General features: G+C 39.0%; 1 protein-coding gene across 1 annotated transcript in view; it reads right to left on the reverse strand.

The window, feature by feature from the left end:
- Positions 1–1669: 1669 nt before the first annotated feature.
- sppl3 (signal peptide peptidase 3) overlaps positions 1670–25352 on the reverse strand; it is a 68084-nt gene continuing 44401 nt past the window's right edge. Inside the window, exons 3-10 of the mRNA XM_079804912.1 lie at positions 21132–21223; positions 20812–20931; positions 20600–20678; positions 18169–18281; positions 17902–18008; positions 16363–16717; positions 9942–10051; positions 1670–3947 (exon numbers count right to left, since the gene is read on the reverse strand). Coding sequence (XP_079661038.1) covers positions 3876–3947; positions 9942–10051; positions 16363–16717; positions 17902–18008; positions 18169–18281; positions 20600–20678; positions 20812–20931; positions 21132–21223 — 1048 coding nt within the window. The 3' untranslated portion in view covers positions 1670–3875. The remainder of the gene's footprint in view (positions 3948–9941; positions 10052–16362; positions 16718–17901; positions 18009–18168; positions 18282–20599; positions 20679–20811; positions 20932–21131; positions 21224–25352) is intronic.

Below are 25352 nucleotides of genomic sequence, written 5' to 3' on the forward strand. Positions count from 1 at the left end.
TGCAGCAGTAGCTGATTCAGCGCTCATCATCACATGAATGAGCGGCCATTTTCCCTCAAAGCGTCTCTGCATGAGAAGAAGTGACGTCACGACCCAGCGGTCACGCGACAATAAATTGAACAGTAATAATTAACGCCAGATAGGCATTTGATTTAGAAGCATATTCGGAAAGATTTTTTCCCCCGTATCAATTTAGGAATTGTATAATCTCAACACAAACGTATAGGTTATATTTTCCACATCTAAGTTTGGTTTATCACTTGTATTATTTAATTATACTTATTCTAGCCTTATTAATCCTATTGAATAAGTGTAATCGTTAAATAACTGGCAGTTGTAACCACAGAAATTGTCCATATAATGTATCTATGGTTGTAACAGTGAAGTTGTGATGCCACCTTATGGACGCAACGTGAACTTCATAAAAGAGTGTGTGACTTGATAATATCTTAAACGGCATATTTTAATGACCTTTAAACCATAATGAGAACATTAGACAACCCTTTAAAAGTAGAAATTAACTCAAAGCTCATCTTGGACCAGGAACAAATACCAGCCGTGGCCATATTTGCATTTAACTGATTATTAGACTAGTCATCTCATTTTTTCCCTTCTTTTTAAAGTCAGTTACATACAAAGTCAGATCGGTCTAATTTAAATGGGAAAGGTATGCCTGATTGCACCATTGTTAACTGCCTTTTGTTAATCAAAATGGTTCTTAAAGGAATAGTTCACCCTAAAATTAAAATCCTGTTATTTACTCACCCGCAGGTTGTTTCAAAATTGTATGAATTGGCTTCTTCTGCTGAATACAAAATATATTTTTAAGAATATGGGGAACTAGTTGATGGACCCAGTAGGAACAAAACCGCAATGACAGTCAATAGGTCCATCAACTTTTTCGTTACTGACATTCTTCAAAATATCTTATTTTGTGTTCAGCAAAATAAACAAACTCATACAGGTTTAAAAACAACTTTAGGGTGAGTAAATGACAGAATTCTCATTTTAGGGTGAACTATTTGGCCAGCTTGGACCATCTAACAGAAAATACCTGTTTTTTCCCTATTAGGACTGCACTACAAACATTCAAATAATAAGTATTTATGTACGGGAAGAAAAAATAACTTCGTACTTAATTTCTTTAGAATACGTCAATGAAAATGATGGCCAATAACCATCCTGAAAATATTATATGGTTTCCCTTACTGGGAATTCATTAGTTGACACGTTTGTGAATTATGGGCATCTTTAAGCAGGAATAAACTCACACACGTAAATTAATGCATTTTGAATAAATGCCTCATCTGAAAATATTCAATTTGTGATATTTCCTACAATTCCGTTGAAGAGCCAAAAGCATCTAGACTACTTACCTCAGCATATTACCCAGTTATTAGCGATGAGGGAGATCAATTATGTAGGCTCACGTGACGTCCCCTCTTTCCATGCACGTCCAGAGAGGAAAAAAAAATCTATAATCATTTGAGGAATAGTTCATTTCTGAGCTCAAATGACGCGGAACTTACACCACCAATACTTAAAATTGTGTCAGGTCTGTTTAGATCCTTAACCCGCGATAAAAAGATAACATAAGCGAACGTGACGACTTAAGCACTAATAATTAAAATGTCCCGTTGCTGCACTCGGAAAGGAGACCACTTGAACATACAGTTAGAGTCATGTTTATTTACAGCATAATCCTGACTGAGAAGAAAGGGAAGGTTATGAGAGCTGAAATGTTTTCAGTACAGCTCATTTGGATCCACATTTCACTACACTTTTTAATTTATTTATTCAAATTTTTATACAGAATCCTTTTGGCTGTTAATGTTGATAGCCAAACAGAGCTTAGCGCCCTCTACAGGCAGGGAGGACGATGGAGGGGGAAAAAATATCCAGAAAGTACAAAATGAAAAACCACAGCATTAAATGGGAAAAGTTGAGAAAAATACAAACGATGGGATAAAACAAAACAAACAAAACAAAAAAAGCAATCTTTCATTAAAAAAAATTAACATTTGAGTTTATTTTCAATGCAATCACCATGATCGTCATTTATATTGTTCTCTTTTTTCTTTTCTTGTAATGTCTATAAGGGTGGCAGAGGGACAGTGAGGAGGTTTGTGGGTAACACAAAGTCCGTGATGCTCAGGTTAACTGTGTCCCAATGCCAGGCAAACTGTTCATACTGAATATTCAGGCAACGCACTGCCAATGTTTGCGCGAGGTCCACGCCAGCCGTGGGGGTCAGAGCGGTCCGGACTTGTTGCCCCTTCTCCGTTTTATGAATTATCTTGTGCGACTATTTGTCCACGACCCCATGTCTGCGTCTCAGTTTCAGAGTGTCGCGCTAGCGCGGTTGCCCTGAAAACGCAGCTTTGAAGAACGACACGCTGTACAACTGACATGCAAGGCCAGACGACTAACAGATTAAAAAACAGGTAACAACAGGTAAAAAAAAAAGAAACAAAAAGAAACAAAAGCCAGCAAAATGCATTATTTTCTACAACATCACACACACACACACACACACACACACACACACACACACACACACACGCGCGCGCGCACGCACGCACGCACGCACAATCCCACAGAACTCACTCCTCAATTCCAGTTTCATCATTACGGCGCCAATTGTGTTGAAGGAATGATTACAAACAAAACAAATTAATGCTTGAAATACTAGTGGGGACAAAAAAAAAATAATTCGGCCTTAAATAACAGAGCTTAGTACAATCCTTAAAGATTCCCTCCAGGAGCGTGATAGAGTTCATCTTCAGTGGTCCATCCAGAGCCCATGGAGGTAATGGCATACATTCATACATAAACACAGACGTAATCACAAGCACACCCTTCTCTTCAATGGCCGACTTGCACAAACGGTCCATATGCGATGTTTTATGGAAGAGGATGTGTACATCACGCAAAAAAAAGTGACATAGGCTGAGTTGTTAGACTCATTTATGGGGGGAAAAGAGAGGAAACAAAAATATTTCCCATCTGCGTGTTCCGTTTATGACTCCGTTGAGATCTAAAAAGCCCTTGCCCTTGTTCACACACGCACAACTCGACATGATAACCCCTAATTCATGTGTACACATATATACATAGAGCTGTACGCCCCCACAATTTATAATGCATCATTTCTGTATATGCCAAGAATAAAATCTTTCTAAATAAAATACATGTTTCTGCGAAGGAAGGGGTGGGTTAGAGGGGGAGATGGGCGGGCGGGGGTGGATGCGGGTGGGGTATTATCAGAAAGGGAAAGCGGAAGAGAGAAGGAAGGAAGGCAGGAAGGAAGGAAAGAAAACAACGCTGTCCTCTACTGTGTGCTGGTCCCTTATAGGGTCATCGTCATCCCAAGCTGTGGCAGAATCTACGTTCCTCGTCCACAGTTTGTTTAGAGCAGTAAATAATAAAGAAATTTCAGTCTGTAAATCCATAATGGTGCCAAACGGTACAAATGGAAACACACTTGGAGCTCAAAGGGGCTCCGGTCACGTCCAGACCGATCCGGTAAAGTGTGGCCGAGTTCAGAAGAACAGGAAAGGGATGATGGGATAGAAGAAAGAGAGAAAGAGAGAGATGGCGTGACGAACATGGAATGGAGCCAAGAAAGAAAAGAGTTAAAGAGAGAAAACAAAAAGACAGATACTAAAGTAGAATTGAGGTGTATAGAGACGTGTGGAGCGCATGAATCCATCTGGCAGTGAAGTCCGCGTACGTCTGTTCATCCGCTGGCTGGAGGATAACAACAGGAATGAGGGATGACGAGAAGACGAGTGCAGTTCCTCTCTTCCGACCTCTCTCTCTCTCTCTCTCTCTTTCCGATGGGTGGGTGGTAACCTGTGCTGGTCAGAGCAGCATCATACCTCCAGGAAGCGGGAGCTGCTGGACTTGGTGTGGAAGGGCTCGGACCACATGCGCCGCAGGTCCCCCTGTGGAGCGACAGACGGAAACAATTACCACCAATTCACACAAAGTGATGTCACATGACAAAGACAGCAACATTTTTACAAGCTTCTCTCTCGATGGTCAGTTTTTTGACTGACAAGATGATCGCGGAAGATTTGGTTTCAAAGCGAAGCGTAAAAGCATCCATTTAAATGAGTTTGTCATTTTACTGTTTTCTTGTGTTTTTCTTTAAGAATTAAGCCGCGTTTCCACCGCAGGAACTTTCCCAAGGAACTAGGAACTTTGGGGTGGTACTCGGTGTGTTTCGACCGCAGGAACCAGGGTCTAAGTAAAGTTCCGGGTAAATATTTCCCCCTCCGAAAGTCCCTGCTCGCGAGCTAGTACTTTTTCAAAGTTCAGGAACTTTCGGGGGTGGGACTTGGGCCCTGAACATGCTGATTGGTTGAGCTCACGCAGCATTTTATTTCAACCTGCATTTTTAAAAGTTCTGCGTTCAGCAAATATCAGTCTTGCTCTTTCGGTCCGATGGCGCGCGTTTGTCTGGGCCATCTCACGGTCAATGTCCGTAATAGCTGATAATAACATGCGTTGTCTTATTTTAAATCTAGCTTTACGAGCTTTCAGAATACACTTTAGTATCAGTGCTCGTCTCTTTTCCGCCGTTTTGTTAATGAGCTCTTTAGTAAACCAATACATAACCAGCAAAAGCAGCACAGCTTTAAGCTCCTCCACTTGTTATTGTTGCAGACAGTGTCGCGCAAAAATTATTACTGTCCGTCGCTGACTGGGAGTGACTGACTAATTATCAAAAAAATTATTAGGTCAATATTTTATTATAGTTGTTATATAATAGTAGTAATAATAATTGAAAAAGCAAATTGACCAACTAAACATTTGTTGACTAGGTAGATATTTATACACAGAAATGTAAATAAAACTTAATACTAAACAAAATGTTCAAGTACAAAATATAATAATAACAATCTATTAAATAATTTTGTTGAATAGGGCAAATCTTTTTATAGAGTGTTTATTTACACTAAGGGCAAATAGCCCGCCTTGTTGGCAAAGGCCATTTAAACTAACTCCGTCCACTGACGTCTGGTTGGGCCAGACAAAATTACAGAAGACGTTGGATTGTCAACTGCAGTCATAGTGTAAGGGTAAGGCGTGTGGCAGGAAACGCTTTACTCTTAATGCAGTGTGCAACAAGTGTCCTAGCAGCCGCCGAGCAAATGCACAGAGTAACGTCCTAACATCATTTTCGACACACTCAGATGTATCTAAAATGATAAACAGAGCTGCGTTACCTCATAAACATGACCGGAAAAGCGGAAATGGCATCGGCGACTGTGTCATAATAAAAGTTCCGCTGCTCGCAAGGCGTGTGTTGAGTTCATCTTATAAACAATCGCTCCAGCGGCCTTGCTCAGCTCCACAACACTTGTCCTGCTCTGCTTCATACTACAGCAACGTTAATAATCGCATCCATGAACATGATTTTTGCCCGGGCCCTATCCCAATTCTTTTCCACCGGCTGTGAGGTGAAGACCACATGTACCAAGATTCTGCGCTCAAACCTTTTTTATAGGCGACTTCTAGAGGACAGAAAAGTTACATAGTGCACCTTTAAGAACATATTTGAAAAAATGGAAATGGTGTCTAACGTGTGCTTAATAATAAAGTGTTTAGGGTTAGGTAGGTGTAGGGAGAGCTTTATTGTATCCATTTAATAATTTTAATATAATAATTTACATTTAATATTACATACCATGTAATATACAACATTGAGGTGCAAATAGTATCTGCCACTATTTATAAAGTATAAATAGCATAATTTACACACAATTGCAAAAGAAAAGAGGCTACTGCTATTTTTACAGTGTAAATAGACTATATTGCTACTTGCACTTAGGTGTAAATAACATCTATCACTAAGAAAATATGCTATGCTTTTTATACCGCCTTGTTTTTAGTGCACAAAATGTAAATACAACTAAATATAGACTTATGTAATGAAAAATGTACAAGAAAAATTATAGTGCAAGTAAAAATAGAATAAAATTCCATAATCATTTTTGTTGAAGTTAATAAGCCACAAAAATTAAGTAACATCTGATTTATCTTCCTTGAAAATATACCTATTGTATATAACACGTAGCATTTAAAAATATAATTTCCCATCTGCTGTATCTGGTCAGAAATGTGTTTGATTAGATTATAAATACATTGTTTAATTCGTCTATGTGAATGGACTCATGCAAGTGATAAAAGCATCCTTTTCACAACCAAACACAATGTCCCATTTCTGCACACATTAATTTGACCCATTATCCAAGCATTACACTAGGTGCACACCAGAGCTCACAAACATACTGCCACAAATTATTATAGTAAATGTCAGTGGGTCTGCGGTAGCATTACAGGAAGTTACAGATAATTGTGACATTTTGCTCAGTACACTTAAATGAGTCACGTTTGACAGCCTTATTGTCTTATTGTATCGTTATGTTCTGAGTTACAAGAGGCTTGTGCATACGAGTGTTTATGCTACCATCAAAATTGTTCTTCTACAAATATGCAAATTTAAACAGCACAAACCTGTGCAGATCAATTTACATGCACAATAATTACGCCCCCTTTTGTTGTTGTCGCCCATTCACTTACTTAAACGTGTGTGTGCGCTTGTTGTCAAAGAAAACATTTTTGTGTTTACTTTGCCTCACCTTTTCTACGGTGTTTGCACTAGGGATGGGGATTTCAAGCAAAAATAATATTCGATGATCGCTGGGAATTATTTGATTTTTATTCGATAAATCACAACTCCCTCCATATGTGTGTAACATTAGGCTACACACATATGAACAGAGAGAGACAGATTGAGAGCATGAATGGTCTCTCTCCCTATGATAACAAACGGTTTCATTCACTAGGGAATAGGCTATATTAACTCAAGCCATATAATTATTGTAACATGCTGAAACATATGACCCAAGTTACTGTAACCGTTATATGCCACGCAAGTCTACAGTGCGCGTGAGACAAAGGCTGTGTCCGAAACCTGGAAAATGCTGCCTCCGGAGGACACATTTCAATGCAGGAAGGCACCAAGGCACATCCGAATCTAATGTTAGCTTCACTTCCTGTCTCCTGAGATGCCTTCATCTGATTGACTTTTGAAGGCGGCATATTTGTATCCTTCGCTGCCTTTGATTTCCCACAATTCTGTGCATTCCATTCTGTGACCGTTGAGCTGGAAAAAAAAGATGGCGTCCGAAAGTTGCGTTTGCTGGTCAGTTTATGTGTAAATGTAATTTTTTTTTTACCCACATTTTCCACTTCTGATGTAATTTCTAGCGAGAAATTACTAATGTCGTAATTAAAAAATTGTTTAGTTCTCACCAAAGCTCTCTCCATTTTGATCGTTTATTTTGACTATAGATCGTTAAAATGTTACACTGCCTAAAGGCCAATTTATACTTCTGCATCGGATCTACGCCGTACCCTGACGCGCACCTCTCCAAAAATGTAACAACGCGTCAATTCTACGGGGACCGCAAGCGCTGTGATTGGTCTGCCAGAACTCCCTTAGGTCAATAAATAAATAAATACATCTGCGATAGGAGTGTGTGTGTGTCCAGAAATGGGATGATAGTTCCTTACATCTGCTATAACACAATATTTTGTAGTCCAGCGATTCTTTATGCTAGTAAATAAATACATAGATCCGCTGAGTATAGTTTATTTATTTTCTCATTAAAACCAAAGATGTTAATCAGTAATTGTATATCAAGAACAGGGACACATTAGGGTACATTTCGTGAATGAAGTCTCCGCAACAGCAATTGATTGCTCGAGCCACCACTACTGAAAACAGCGGCCACGAGCACTCTGCATGATTTCACAAACGCAGCGCCAGACACATTTCCAGCGCCAGATCGCCTTATTTAACTCTACTAATCAATTAGAGATGCTTAATTTGTATTAGATACAACAACTCAAGCTGCAAGAAAAGCCGCTCTCTCACTGCTGCTGATACTCAGACTATGAATGTACACATTCTACACAACAAGCTGCTTCTTCTTCGGCTGTTGTCTTGATTACACCATCATGCCCGAGGACACTGCCTACTAGCGTCTGCATGTGTAATTGCACATTGACGCGGACAACAGCGCAGAAGTATAAATCAAAACCAATGCGCAACTAACGGCGTAGAGGATACGGCGTAGGTCGGACGCAGAAGTATAAATTGGGCTTAAGAAGTCAGTCCGAAATTATTTTCGTGAGGTGCCTTCATGCTCAAACGCTGCCTTACAAGCCATTGTCTGATAAAGCAGCGAGGCAACGAGTCAGCTGCATAGGTTTTCGGACGCAGCCAATGTGTTCTTCTGTTGTCTTAGGGCGTTTTTACACTGGCAGTTTAGTTCGGAATGAGGCACGGTTCGCACGAAAAATTGCTCATTTGAAAGCAGTCAAACAGAGCTTGGTGCGCACGGAGGTACCGAACCCGAGAACCCACAAGCCATGATTCGTGTGAATGTGAAAGCAACATTCGGGTGCGCACTTGTTCAGGAAGAAAAGTAACCAGCGCGTGAGTTTTAGCCGATTACAATGTCATTAGTTCAATAACATGCATGTAAGTGATGATAGCGTTGATGATTTACCTTAGATACGAGCAAGAGTGAGCCTGCAGTTTATTCACACATAGTAAGTTGAACGCAAAAGCACCAGGGTTCAAGTGGAGTGTGAAACCAGACCAACACTGCAGAGAGGCAGGGAAGTATCACGCTCGGACTGCAGCAAACGTGTCCAGTATAAAACACCCTGAGAGTTGATTGACAGCTTTTAGTGCGTTATTGGCAGCGCCACCCTCTGGTGACATGAACGCGTCACCACCACATCAGCACCAAAAACATGGGGATTTTTTTAGACTATAAAAATCGCACAACCTATTCGATATTCTATAATTGAATCAATTAATCGAACATTTGAAAATCGTGACTCATCCCTAGTTTGCACAGCCATAAATATTGCTTTTATGAATCCTAAATGTTTCAATAATGTGTTAAATTGTGCAGAAGTGCTGATGAAAACAGCACAAACCTGTGTGGTTCTTACATCAATGATTATGTGCCTTTTCAATATATGAAGGTCACAACCATACACACACACACACACACACACAAAGCTCTTCACCACTAACAAAAGACCCGTTTTATCTTCATAGAGTCATATTAAACTTACACCAACCAGAATACAGGGCAACACATTGTGCTAAACACCTACGTGGAAAAACACAGCTTCCTGTTGTGAGATGGGTTTCGAATCAAATTTGTTCTAATGCTAATTTGCTCTGGCTACTTCTGTTTTTGGGCACACACTTTAAAAGATTTTAAAGCAAAATATTTTAATCTTGATGGTTATCACGCATCCAACAAGTACTACAGCATACCTTGACACACACAAAAAGTGTAGTATTTTAAACACATGAACTAAAATAATGTGCCATGCGCATGATTTAGCATGAATGGTTTGTGTTTAGCATATAATGAACGTTTGGACGATGTCATGAAGCTGGTCAAGCTCCATGTAGCTACTGTAACAGCATTTCAACTACCATTTTAAAAACGTTCCCATAATTGTTTGTTTCCATGGAAAAGTGAGGATGTTGCTATGGCGACAACACTACACAGAACTGATCAGATTATGTTGCAACACACACAGAACAAAACATCTGCCACAGTAAAAGGAAGCCGGTGTATTACAATTGATGCCTCAATAGGAGGAATGCGGAGTACCTGCAGAGACGTACATAGGTGTATGTGCTAGTGCATAAATAATGCAGCGCAGTGTTACGGATATGGCACACACCCTGCTCAAATAACCGCACAATGACAGCATGTAGATTTCTGCATTGTTTCTGAACAAGTGAGCAAGTAGACACCATTAGGACGTTCATAAAAATGAGGCATCTCGCATCCCTCAGGACTTTCTGGTGTTGGTGCAAACTGACGTACCTTCAGGTAGGCCATGGTGAGCAGAGGCAGCAGGGTGAAGGGCACCAGGTACAGGAGGGCAGGCTGGGCCGCACGGTGAATACGAGAGGCCACCGTCGCAGTCAACAGACCTGAGAGTGGAAGAGAGAGAATCATCAAACATGTGTTGAATCTACAGTGACACAGTCAATAAAATTACATACAGCGCAACCAGTGCAGTCCGATTACAGAAAGAATAACTCTTACAAGCTAGTTCTTTACAGTGAATCAGACACAAACAGCGCAACCAGAGTATTACTCTTATGAGCCATTGTTTTAGATTTAAGACCTTTTTAAGACAAATTAAAGAAAATGTAAGGACATGTAAACATCTAAGAAGCACACAATGAATCTTTCATAAATATATGAGCAAATTTGTGAGTAAAATGGACCTTTACAAAAACTCTCCTCCGGATTCACAAACCCTTCGTATACAACGGATTCAGTAGTTAAATGTGTGTATATTAATGAATTCCAAACATTCCCAAATAGGACGTGCATACACGCTCATTCATAATTAGCACAATCACCGCCCGTAAGTTACAACTAGGCAAATTACATGCCCAGAAACGCTGTGCAATCTTCTGGACTTCCTTCTCAGGTTTGGGTCCAGTGTTTTGCATAAATGCTAAAGAGTATATTCAAATTAAATATTCAATTATCGTGTGTCCACCAAAGCATTTTAGCCAGCTAAAATATGTCTGGTGCTCTTCTGAAAACGGCCAGCTGGTGGCGCTTGAAAGCACTTTGCAAGCGCAGCGTTTTTTCCAGCTGAGATGCATTGGTTGCTATAATACAGAATGCCCATGGCAGTAATGTGTTACTAGCATCTCATTTGAAGAATATTACTGAATATAAAATGCAGTAGGGCCTAACCAACAATTTCAACTAATCCATTGTTGTTCAGTCGTTGTACAAGTAGGATGAATGGTCGGTGTTGTATTTGTCCGACCCCTCCTCCACTGTGATTGGACTGCTGGGTAAAAAGTGACAGTGATAAGCGCTGCCTATTGCTACTACCCAAAGTTGAGGTTTAAAAAAAAACTAAAACTGGCAAATCTACTCGTGAAATATGGTACATTGTGCATCAAAACGCAATGTCATCAGTTTGCTTAAATTAGAACACAGAACGTTCAAATGTTTTACGCACCATTTACACGTGGTAAGGAGCAGGTGTAAATTTCTTTCTGACAACATTTTGAAAATAATTTTTCAAATAATGAGTTGAACAATAATGAACAATTTCTACAAGTGAAACTGAAATTTTATTTTGACGGGTTGTCGTAAACCTTTAAGTTTCTGTGTGTATATGATATGATGATAGTTAAACCGTAAAATGCTTATGAAGTGAGAGCAGAGTATGAGAGTAGAAGACGAAACTACGCATCTGCGCCATTTATGGACTTCAAAACAGAAACAGCCATTCACTTCCATTATAAAGCTTGGAAAAACCTGGACATGTTTTAATAGAACTCTGATTGTATTCGTCTGAAAGAAGAATGTCATATACACCTAGGATGACTTGAGGGTGAGCAAATCATGGGCTAATTTTCATTTTTGGGTGAACTATCCCTTTAAAGCTCATGCAGTTACTGACTGGTTGTTCACATGAGAATGTGTAGTTAAAGATCATGCGCTTTGTCAGTAGCATTTTATAAAAAAATAGGTAACTTTTTAGTATTATTTAATATATAGTTTAAGGCCAATAGGTTTGCCCTTATTATTTGAACAAGTTTTGTACAAAATGTATTGTTTGGCAATGGAACCATGTGAACCAATGGAACCAAATACACCATGTGACATTTTCATAATAATATGAGCTGACTGGAATGAAGAAAGTGATCAGCATAATTAATATTCAAAATGGTAAGCAAGCACTGCTTAATTTACAGTTTGTATATCTGCAGTCCTAGTTTCAGTTTCCCTTTTTGAATAACAAAAATAGACTATTGATACCTGCTGATATAGACAGATATTTACTTACACGCAGGCACAGAACGCACATGCTATTAACAGTCGCCTTTTGATATGTTCAAGCGCAGCTTTTCGACCAAGACGCAGCCGACAAGAGGCAACACAGTCAGCTTTCATTGCCGCTAGTTCTTTGACGTCGGCTTGGTGCGTTCCGGGCTGTAGGGATGTGCGATTAATCATAAAAACGCGATGTGAGCATGCACAACTTCTAAACCACAGAACGCACTTCAGGCAGCAGCCAATCGGGATAAGAAGCAGGTAGTAACGTCTTTCATGAGTGTTTAAATATGCAGATTTTTTTTTGCTTTCCTGTTGGATTAAGTGCTTAAATTATGTTATATAAATGGCTACACATTGGACGCATTAAAGTTGTTATATGTTAAATACAATTTTGATGTGCATTTCATTGTGAATTGACTGACTTTGTTTAAATGTTTATGAAAATGCTACTCTTTACTTTGGGCATTTGAAAACAAAGTGTGCATCTTTCCAACTGTAATCTGTGTATATGACATGGCTATACCGTCCGTGTGCTGAAAAAAACCAGATTAAATAAAGAGTGTTTTTTAGATTTGACATTAAAGTTGTAGACATTCACGTCAGTGTGCCATCCGAATGCCTAAATCAAGTGTAAGAACACAACAGAGCGGGCTTACGACGGGTGTTGGGAGTAACGCATTACAAAAGTAATGCATTACAGTAACGTATAACCTTTTGCTGTAACCCAGTAGTGTAAGGCATTACTAATCAATTTTCAGTCATATTTTACTCGGTACATATTCAGTAAAGCTTGCGTTACAACACTTTTAGCCCAAAAAATTGTTCCAAAAAAAAACAAAACAACAACAGCAAAAACATGCAAAAAAAATGCAAGTAAGTTATTACCCGTTCGTGGTCAGTCAATAGCCGCGTGTGGTGTCCCAAGTTTGTAAATAAAGACTAAATGACAGCTCGCGCTGGCCAGTAGAGAAGTGGCTAAAGAAGGCTTTTCAAAGAATAGCACAATGGCGAACGCGTCGAGTATAAACATCTCCGCAAACGGACAAGGCGCGCGCACAGTCAGCAAAACGAAAGTAAACCAGGCTTAATGGATGAAGATGGCAGAAGACGACTGTACATTCGCGAGATGGACGTATACGCATTACTTCGAGTTAGTCAGAGATAAGGACAAGAAGAACGTAATAGTCAAATGCATATGCAGTCAAATGCAACCTTCGTCTAAAACCGAAAGAACTATAGACGTCGGGAAATGGCACTAGCAATTTAAAAAAAACATCTTCACTTTGTGCATGGCGGTTTTGTGTTGTGAACCTCTTGAATTTAAAGAGAATAAAATAATGACAACAATAAGAAAAGAACAAATGTGCTTCTTGTCATGGCATTAGAGTTTACATCCAGTTCTGGTGTGTCTAATATGAATAGACCCAAGCTATTGCAAGATAATCACTTAAACTATCCAAATCTGTTAAAAGTATGGTAGAGGTAGTGATTTAACCTTCTTGCATTGTCTTGAGCCTTCACTTTGCCAATTATATGCCATTGTTAGTAGCCTGGATAGCCCACAGTCATTATGCTACATCATATCACCTTCTACTGGATATAAAATGCTCTGTAGTAGCCTACATTTTGTCATTTTAGAATGTTAAGTTCTAGTTATTTTGGTGAAAGTAACTCAAAAGTAATACAGGCAGGGCTCCAGACTAACTTTTTTCACTAGGAGCACAGTGGCCCCCAACTGAAAATTTTAGGGGTACAACCAGAAATTTTAGGGGCGCACGCCGTAAATCAACATGCTAACCAAATCTACTAATTTCCACTGTATTACTAATAGGGATCGGTATCGTTAAGGTTTTAATGGTATTACTACTCTTACCGATACTGCTTATCGATCCGGTACTTTAACAGTATTCTTACCGGTTCTTTTTATTATACTTTATTTATTTATTTTTATATATATAAAAAAAAACATAATTAAGAACATAATTAACATGGCTTTATAATCTGAAAATTAAAATATCTATAGCAAAAGAAACCGCAAAGTTTGAACAAAAATATAAAACATCTATTTGTAAATGGACCAGTGTGCAGGCATTTGGAAGGTCTGCTAACATTAATATTACAGTAAAGAACAAACCTACAAAGAAATCTAATCAAGTAATGAAATGTAAAATAACACTGCATAGTTTTCACTGTATAAATTGATAGATTAATGCTTATAAAAGCTAAAGTTATTAATTCAAGAGATGTGAATATTTTCTATTTGCCTTTTGTTCGATTCGAATTAATGGCTCAATCGTCAGCAGGTTTATTAGACGCTGCCCCTTTAAGACCGATCGAATGCAGAACTAATAATATCATATTCTCCTATTTCTCCAAACTATTTACGCCCATTTAAAATATAAAATGTTAAAATAACTACTCCAATCCGGTCATTTTGACACCGGCTATTTGTTGTTTATTTGATGGTTTAGACGCGCACACGAAGCCTAAAATAACCTGCAAGTCGGTCCATTTTCGCAGCACACACATAAGCCGCCTTGAAGTTGGAAACAGCGTCTCTTGCGCGGATTGTGCATTTAATAGCTCTTTATTATCAAACACATCCCGCAGTTTAGCAACAGTAGAGACTGCCGTTTACAACAATCACTGAATCTGACGTTTAGTTTAGGTTTAAGGAGAAATGACAGCGCAGCTGTGAAGGGAAGGATGTCGCGCTCGAATTCTTGGAAGCCAAAATCGAAAATAAAATTAGATTAATATCACAGCACATCCCTAAATTTTAAGCAGACTAAACTTTTGTTTAGTTCTTGGCCATCGTCACTCATTAAGCTGACTGTGGTGTTGTGTTCGCTGGAGCTCCACGTGAGAGAGCGCTCGCTTGCTCTCTCTTCTGGATTGCGAATGGCAAAAATGCATCACGGACAAATGGTTTAATATTATCTCATATAGAAACGGCTGGCAAAGATAGAATTTGCCAGACATAACGTCTATCAATTATAATTAGTAAGTGTATTTTCTTAATTTCTCCAGTACCGACAGCAGCAGGCAAATTTACTGGTCGCACATGTGCGACTGGATGTAAAATTCAGTCGCACACTCTCAAATTTTAGTCGCAAAATGCGACCATTTAGTCGCACTCTGGAGCCCTGACAGGAGTAATGTAACGCATTACAATTCTGAGACAGTAATATTGTAAGGTAACAAATTACTTTTAAATAACAGTAACAAGTAATCTATAATGTATTACAGTTTGGAAGTAACTTGCACAACACTGCTTACAACATAGAAGAAAGCACAGAAATACATATAATATGTGTGTCACTGTTCTAGTTTCTGCTATTTGAGAGACTTTTCAGTTTGGGGTTTTTTTTTTATTGTTTTGATGTTCGCCCATTAAGCCCTTTCACATTGAGCTCAACGCAATAAAGCAAAGCGCTCATGAACAGAGCTTTCACACCGAACGTAAAACAATAATGCAAGTGTGGGCAGACGTGCATTGTTTGTATCGTTTTATAATAAACTGAATGCTACAATGCATTTCTCAAGTAAGCATATCTCACTCTATTGTTATAAAAAAATACCCCGAGCCACATGAAAAACACATACAGGACATATATCGTCGCAATCATATTTATTTGGCTTCATGTTTCATCTGTAGAAATGTTTCTCTCAGCCGTTTATGTGTGAAACCATGCGGCAGGAGGAACGAGAAAATGAACACAATGTCGTCATTCGGAAGGGCAAGAGTTATGATCACTTAATATGATTGACAGCTTTAGAGCGAATGAGCTCAGTGACTCATAACACACACACACGCTCTGTACGCTGTTTCAAGCTCTTCAGAACGCATAATTCAGTGGAAAATGAATACAAATGATAATCTGTATAAAGAACATGCAGGAATAAATCTGTTCTCAGACACCAATGATAACATCCATTCTCTTTTTTCTTCTGGAATACTTTTCTTCGGTGTTCACACAGGTTTTCAAAACAGCGCCACCATTCTCACACTTTTGTGCAACAATTGTGGCTCGGGTAAGCCCAAATCTAATCAGACAGCTTATGTCATCGCGGGGTGAAAAAAAAACCCCTCCTCTTTCTCGTGCTGTGATTGATCGTGCCTGGTGTGAATAGCTCCATAGGGATGTATTGTTTCGATTCAAGAGCATCATTGTGTCATACATCCGTGCCGCTTAATCGTGCTCAGTGTGAAAGGCCATTAAACAATACTTTGATACTGATTTTTGGTCATTCTGCCCAGCACTATGATAGACCGATTGATAAACTGATGATAGACTGACAGAACGACAGATAGACTGACAGATATCTATTGATAAATTATACAGCTGTAAATTCAAGCTATTAATCACAATGCAAATTACAATGTTTTTGAGTGGGTGTGTTTGGATGATAAAGTTGTGATACGCACCAACAAAGTAACCAATGAGGGTACAGTGGAAGTAGGAAACCCGCTGCATGCGGCCGGACATGTTGGCAGTTCCAGGCACTTCTCCATTGGCCTGCTTCTTATAGTTGTCGTATCGGAGCACGAAACACAGCAGCAGCCCCGGCATGACGATATCGCCGATGCCCAGCATGGAGAAGTGGCTGCCGGTGGAGCTCGGGAACACCAGCTTGCCGGGCAGGGAGAGGCGCGGGACATCTCGTCCCATGCCAGGGCCCAGATGCAGTTTGCGTGAGAGCACGTCAAGGGGGTTGTCGGCAGGTTGCGTGGCCACCTTCACCATCACATTGCTGTTGAAGATGTAGGCGGAGAAAAAGACCTACAGGAGAGGGAAGGAGATGAGTCAGAAGGACAGACCAGCTTGCCCTGCTGTTTTAAGACACTGAGAGAGAGTGATGTCAGGCTTGTGTAAGCGTGTTTGGAGTGATTTTCCACACTGACGAAAAGGTTTGACAGTCAGCACCAGGGGGGGAATGGGGAACACGTTTCAGGATATTTCAAGATTTAATGTACTAAGGGAGAGGTGTGATCTAGTGGTTTGGTTACAATTCTGGATAGGCAACCAAAGTGTTGCAGGTGTGCACCACAATTGCACTTAACCCCAGGTGCATTTGTCTAAGTAATAAAGCATCTGTTAAACGACGACTCGCAAGTGAATAAGTAAACCGTCTTAACAGGATTCCTTGAATATTTTTGTAAATCTCATGAGCTGCAATTACAAGTTATGACATCAGCACAGTGGAATACCATGTGATGGTAGACATGTGCCAGTCTTAATGGACATGATTGCTTTACACTATTTGCACATGAGAGTGACAAAAGAAACACGGAAGAATGTGAAAATACAGAGCAGGATGTTTCCTAAACAGTCAAGACAAGGAAGAACTTGTTACTAAACAATGCATATGTAATTGTTTACAGCTGCCAATCACCACCACTTGCTGCACTAATATAGAAAGCAATAGAGGATATGATGAAGTATGTATATTTTATAATATCAATTTCAGCGTTTTGATTATTTTGTTTTGAAAACAAGTTACATAATATGAGTTTTTGCATTGAGACTAGGCTTATTTTACGAGTAATTATATTGCTTGGTTAGAATTTAAGTTAAAATAAAAGTAATCAAAGTAAATAAAATAATCCAGTAACTTAAGTTACCGTTTATCTAAAAATTCACAAATAAAATAAAAGATTATCTAAAAAAAAAATCCTGCTTTACCATATACATTTTTTCTCACAAGAATAAATGTTTTTTTGGGGGTTTTTTTTAAAGCAGACTCTTCATCCAAATATTCTGGGGCCCATTAAATATTTGTGTATCGAAAATGCAACTGAAAAAACCTTTAAGCAAAATCCTTTAGATCAACAGGTTTATATCAACATGTCTAAACCTTAGACTGGTAGTGTCTATATGGTTACTTACGGTGACATTTAATTACTTAAGGTGCGATTTAAAGACTTACACCCACACCAGTATGACTTGCTGCATTAATTGCTTACCCAGAACACATCATAGATGAGGAGGCCTGACAGCAACAGGCATGACACCTTGAGACTAGGCAGCCGCACAAATGCAATCATGGCCACACAGAGACCCATGGCAAGTGCTGCAGGAAACAACAACACAAAATTGAAAACAAAGTAATACCACTCTATACAGAAAAGGTGGTAAGAGGTAAACCAGATGACGCGTTTACATCATCTTCCTACACACACACACACACACACACACACACACAAAAACACAGTAACAGCATGCTGACGCACCGTCCATGAGCAGCCAGTGGCCTGTCAGCACCCAGATGAGAACCAGCATGACAGAGAGAGAAAAAGACAGCAGCTCCGCCAACGTGAAGCGGCCACAGCAGCCGAACGAGATCCTGGAGACAAAAGAGAGACGCTGGCTCACATGCGGAAAACACTACCAACCACACATGGCTTGGCTGGTACATGAGGCTCATTTTCACACCCTAGCATCTGATTTCGAACACTGTTGTCCAATAATACACAAGAGGATTGTTCCACCCAAAGCAAAAAGAATAGATTCTAGATTACATTGTGCAATCTAGCGAAGGCGCAAGACAAATCCGTACAAACAAACATGATGAGCATTTATTCTATCAGGTAAAAAAATATATACATATTTTAAGGTATAAATTGCATTGGGCATTAAAGGGGGTCGCACATTGGAAGAGACGCGCAGTGTCACACCATATTTAAAAGTGTGTGTACACATAGATGTAATGTACACACAGACTTCACCCTGTGCTGCAAGATACATTTAGTTTCACATTCATAGTTTTACAGCTTGAACAATGTCTAAATAGGAAAAAATATACAAAAAGTAGCCCTTTCTAAATTCTAAATTTTGCCCTGTTGTGCCATTTTTTCATGGGAAATAGGTTTATTTTATTCAACATTCATACCTTATATGAAATTAGAATTATACTAAAGTAAAAAAAAAATATTTTGTAAATTCGTATTAGCATGCATTTCTGCTTCTGACCAAACAAAATGTTTATATTTATGTGTGTATATGACACTGTTTGTATAAATTGCCCCAAATTTCCTATCTATTCCCTTTAATTCCTGTAATTCTGTTTTGGAATATTTCCAAAGTTCCCCAATTTAACTTCCCATTGAAAGTTTCCAGAAAATGTTCTGCCCCTTTGCAACCCTATCCACATAATGAGAGAAACAAATATATATAATAAAATAAAAGTTACTGGATCTTTTTTAGGAAAGGGAAAACAAAAAAAATGGAAAAACATTTTATTGTTAAAAGGTTTATCTACATTGTCATTATTTACATTATCTACATTTAAAGGGTTAGTTCATCCAAAAATTAATATTCTGTCATTAATTACTCGTGAGCAGGGCTTGATATGAACTTTTTTGCTCACAAGCCACTGTGGCTAGTGGTTTTCCAAAGTTACTAGCCACTCAGCATTTTCACTGGCCACAATTTAGACAGACAACATGGGGAAAAACTGCCATATAGATATATTTTAATATCTTTGGCATTTGGCAGCAGGTATATTAGGCTGCAGTCACTTTAAAGGTGCCCTGCCACACAAAACAGTTTTTACTTGTTAGTACTGTTAGGTCCATATGTGTGTGTGTGTTATGTTGTGAATGTGAAAATAAACTGCTACATCCTCTGTCAGCTCTAGCCACCGAAACGAAATAAGCAGAGAAAATTAGGCCATTTACAAAAGCTGGTCAGTCTGACATGGGGTTTCCTGAGCTCATTACTATTCATGAGCTTGCCCAGTTGAGACCGCACCCACAGAATTCATCTAGCTCAGTGACAGTTTTCGTATATACAACAGGGATGGCTGAACGTCATATCTATATGGCCATATACCTGGAGAAGCCATTTCTGCAGTGATACCAGGGCCCGGTTGCATAAACCGTTAAGACTAGTCTTACAAGTTAGACATACATTTTTTTCTTGAAGACTGTTCATAATTTTTTTTAATCAGCTACATAAAAACATAGACTGGCCTAATTTGATGCGAAAAGTAAGACTGAATGCCACTTGCCTAACTGCAAGTGGCTCATACAAGATCGTAAGACACTGTCTTAACATAATGGCTTAGCTTATGCAACTGGCCCCAGACGATAGTAAGCAAAGTTCCTCTACTTGTTGCGCTGGGTTCGATTATACTGATACACGTGTTTTCAATCCCATGCCAAAATTCAAGCACTAACAACAACAATATTCATCCAGAGCAAATGAAACGAGTGAGTGAAGGGAAGGTGGGTTTGTGTGTCAACTTGCTGTCGGAGAGAGAAAACGCAGCTGGTATCGTGCATCTATTCTGCAGAAATTCAGATATTTATGTATCGAAAAAGTGATATTTTTGACATTGCACACAGTTTGTCATTTGGCAAGTTGGCGGGTGTTAATGTCAAGCCCTGCTCGCGAGTAATATTAATCTCCAATGCGTGTTCACGAGAGCACCACAACTCATTTTAAACAAACGTATTAAATTAAATGTAGATGTAATAATAATAATAAATTATATCTAAATTTTTACTATTATTAATAAAAAGCTGTCATCAGCTATTCATCATTAGACTCAACGGCTTTCCTGAGTGAATGCCAATCTGAATCCCAAGACTACATGGTTTTTTGACGTGAGGTAACTGCAGTTAAAGGCAAACCACTCTGATGAAAGTACACATTTCTTACTTGTTCTGTGGGGAGCAAGGTCTGGTCAGATACTGGCACATCGGCAGCAAGAGGAATGCAAATGCGATCGTCGCTAAAACTGTTGAGGAAAAACAAACAGAAAGAATTACATAAATATTACTCAAGCTTGTTACAGCGCAGCGCATGAACTAGGTCAGTGTGTTAGAAAGGAGCGGTGGAAGGTCACCGGTGTGTTTGCATGCGACACGTACCTGCAGTGCATATGGTGAACACCACCTGAACCGAGTCGAAGAAGAAAAACATGACGAGCAGAGACACTGAGGCTCCGATGGGCAGGAACAGTGCCTGTGTGGAGTCTATGGTCTGAATACCTGTGCAAACACACATTCTTATGAGAGGACTCAGGTTCTGTTAACCTGGAGGAGCATAATAACATACTACTGCATGGTATACTGTATCCCACAATGCACTCCACCTTTCATTTCTATTGTGATTAATGAGGCAAAAGTAATTCTAGCTGTTTTTAAAATCACTTTCTTGGCTCATGACTAGTAACTAGTTCAGGACTCACTGTTGTTAGAGTTGGCATTGTTGAAGGAGCCAGGGTTGGTGGGGTTTCCATCCTTGTCTTTCTCCTGGTTCTCACAATCCATGTTTAATGACCTGTGTGGACAGACAGAGTTTACCCACAATCCCCAAAAGTGAACCAACAGTGGACAGAACCAGGACGCCTGCTTTATGCTCGATGTCGGAGGTTGACAGTCACAGATGGCATATTTAATTTGAAGAGAAATTAAAGGTTGCAGGGGTCCTACACAATTTTCATTTCAAAATTCCATACTTTTCCAGACTTCCTACAGATTTTTCCGACCATATTTAACTTGTTCTGATAAAATGTTTTCAAATTCAACTGCTAACAAGTGTTACATTCTAAAGATTTAGTATTGGGGTTTTTGCCTTTTATTAGGATAGGAAAGTAGCTAGACAGGAAGTAAGGTGGGAGAGAGAGGGGGGTGGGATTGGGGAAAGTCCATGAGGCAGGACTCGAACTCGGGTCTCCCGAAACACAACAGCACTATATGGCGACGCACTTACCCACAATGCTATTGGCGCCTACAAGTATGTTACACTCTGAGTCAAAAACTCTATGTAGGCTATCTAATATTTAGAAATCCTATATTAAAATATTGCCTTTTGTGACCTTAACGATCAAAATGCTAAATCAGTCACAATTTTTTAAAGGGTTATTAATTTAACCAAACATTTAATTTCTATCATAATTTACTTACCCTCATGTCATTCTAAACTAATAAGACTTTTGTTAATCTTGGAAATCTTGGACACATGAAGATATTTAAAGGATTAGTTCACCTCAAAATGAAAATATACTAATCATTTACTCACCCCAATGCCATCCAAAATGGCAACCAACACAGTTGGTTGCTCAAAAACTTAATGTATCTTTCACTGAAGAAAGTAAGTCATGGATATCTTGGATGGAATTAAGGTGAGTAAATGATTAGGACATTTTCATTTTGGGGTGAACAAGTCCTTTAATAAAGGGACTGAAATCTCAGATTTAAAATATTAAAAATGTTAATATAATAAAGTCTTATAGTTTTGAAAGACATGGGGGTGAATAAATTACAAATTTTCATTTTGGGTGTACTATTCCTTTAAGAACTCCACCATCGACTCTGTTTTATCCTCAAACCCAACTTGCTTTCTCAAACTACGAAGTGCTGTGTTAACCACTGTTGAACTGTGAAAAGGAAGGAACACACAGGTCTGACCTTTACTGCCATAGCTAGGCTACAAGTTTTTCATTCATTGAAAAAAACGATTGTGTATATATTTATTATTTAGAAATTCTTAATTTTATATTTAGAAAATGAAATAGGGACAATAGTCTGGAAACATAAATATTTTTCCATACTCTGATTTATTTTTTCCATACTTTTCCAGACCTGGAAATCACTCAAATCAAATTCCATACTTTTCCATACTTTTCCAAACCCCGTAGGAACCCTGAGGTTGTGAGGAACATAAGTATAGTCCTTTAGTATAGTGATGCACCAATCATGATTTTTCATGGCCAATTATGATTGCTGATTTTTTACAAGTTGGAATATTTCCAAAATTCCCCTGCTTAACCCTAACCATCATGGCTATAATGAAAACATTTTCATTAAAACACTGTTATGAAAATGAATGTTGACAAAAAGATATGTCTAGAAAAACAACCCTGCCAGATTATCAATAATGCAATGGTTACAAAAAATAAACATCTAAAATGGAATAGCTGCATGAGGTGGAGCTGAAAAATGAACGAACACCAGTAAACTGAAGCCTTTATGACACATCCTGAGATTAATCAGATACACAACATAAATGTAACAACTTGTACATGCAGAAAAAGATGCAAATGCAAGTGAACTTGAGCTAAGTACATGCTGGCCAGATAGTTTTAATGTTGTGGATGTGCTCTTCCCGTAATGACGAGTTAAAACATGGGCAACCGAAACACAAGGAATTCACAACAGACTATAGTGTTCTCATTATGTTATGTATATGGATGACTGACGCTGCACATCTTGCACTTGATCAAAGTGATCAAAGTGAATCAGGCATCACTTTTAAAGTCACAGCGATCATAGTTTTCTTGATTGTCGCTGTCACATCTGAGTACTCGTGCACATCCCTAGTTTTTAATACTGGCTGCTGTTTTTTTTTATTTGTTTAAGCAAATATATGTGTGGTTTATTTGCACTGGTCTTAAAACATATCTGTAGACATTTGAAATTAGAGACAAACATTTATATTTATCACAAGTCAAACAAAGATGCTATAAACCTGTAGCATTAGCAGTTGTTTTTAAATTAGATTGTATCATTTTAAGATTTAAAGCAAAAACAGCATGGTCTGACTACCTTCAAACCATTATGCAAATCCTCTCTCTGTCAGTAGATGGTGCTTATGGAACAGCAGCGATACAGCGTTTCCTCTGCACTTACAAACACGAAGCGGAAAATAATTTTTTCTAAAGACAGTCAGTTCTCTTCAGATATACATTCATATAAAACACCCACCGCCAATTAAATAGTTATATTTTTCTTCCAATATTTCGAGCATGGCAAACAGCGAGTTTGCTGTGCCTGGTACAGTATTTGCTCTGCTGGCTGGTCTGTGCCCTCCACTCCTCTTTGTGTCCATCTTCAGCATGCCCCGTCTCTGGCCTGTGTTAAGTCCTGTTTACAGACTTTGAAATAATTTCCCAAAATGTAATTTGTGTGGAAATATTACGATGCAGTTTGCATGTGCAAGTCCGGAACAGAGATCGGCCAAAATGCCAGCAGCCATATCACCCTGTAGCCCAAGACTGGTTTCCCACTGAAGCTAAGCAGGGCTGAGCCTGGTCAGTACCTGGATGGGAGACCTCCTGGGAAAACCAGGTTGCAGCTGGAAGAGGTGTTAGTGAGTCCAGCAGGGGGTGCTCACCCTGTGGTCTGTGTGGGTCCTAACACCCCAGTATAGTGATGGGGACACTATACTGTAACAAGCACCATCCTTCGGATGATACGTTAAACCGAGGTCCTGACTCTCTGTGGTCATTAAAAATCCCATGGCACTTCTCGTAAAGAGTAGTGGTGTAACACTGGTGTCCTGGCCAAATTCCCTCCATTGGCCCTTACCAATCATGGCCTTCTACTAATCCCCATCCATTGAATTGGCTCTATCACCCTCTCTCCTCTCCACCTATCGCTGGTGTGTGGTGAGCGCAACGGTGCTGTTGTACCGTGGCTGCCGTTGCATCATCCAAGTGGATGCTGCACACTGATGGTGGTTGAGCAGAGACCCCTGACATGAGTTTAAAGCGCTTTGGGTATACAGTAGTACATATGAAAGCGCTACATAAATGCCTCAACAAAATAAAACTGTCCGGTTGCCGATCGTGTGTTTGGAGCCGGTCGACCAGTGCATCTCTACTTTTTTAAGGTCATGCTGTTTTAACCACATCTAACTTTCAGAGTCCATAATTATGAGAGTTGTTGTCCACTGAAAATTGAAAGATATATTTTCAAGGCTTCATCAGATAAACAAATCGACACTTCTGTACATCACAGCTTCATTTTCTTTCACAACAAATTAAATGTGTCATCTAGATTAACAACTATGCCTATTGATTCATTCAATAGATGTTTAAAGGCCCAGGTTCCAAGAGTAAAGATCATCAAGTCAAGTATTTTTTCCCCCCACTTGACATGACAACATTCATTGGCTACATAACACATGCATTTTTAAAATATCTACAAGATAAGAAAAAAAAAAAAACATTGAATGTTTTTTGTTTGTTTTTACTTTCCTGAATAATGAACATTTGTGAACACAGTTTTAAAATATTTTTTAATGCTTTAGAAAGAACTCTCCTTTGCTCACCAAGGCTGCATTTATTTGATCAAAAATGCAGAAAAAAATGAAATATTACAATTTAAAATAACCATTTTCTAATATATTTTCAAATGTAATTTATTCCTGTGATGCCAAGCTGAATTTCCAGCAACATTCAGTCTTCAGTGTCACATGTAGGCCTGTCGCGGTAGTAAATAAATCGCACGATAAAAAAAAAAAAGAGCTCGATAATTTTTCCGGCCGCGATAATTTCCAGCATACGTTTTTAAATCCATTTTTGCCGAGCGTTACACTATATGATCACGCTCTTATACATGTAAATGCTTCTAAGCGCGACAAGACAAGAGAATGCGCTGTATGTCAATGTCCTGTCTGTGTGGCT

This window comes from Gobio gobio (genome assembly GCF_949357685.1).
Source record: "Gobio gobio genome assembly, chromosome: 22".
In the NCBI taxonomy this organism is placed as follows: domain Eukaryota; kingdom Metazoa; phylum Chordata; class Actinopteri; order Cypriniformes; family Gobionidae; genus Gobio; species Gobio gobio.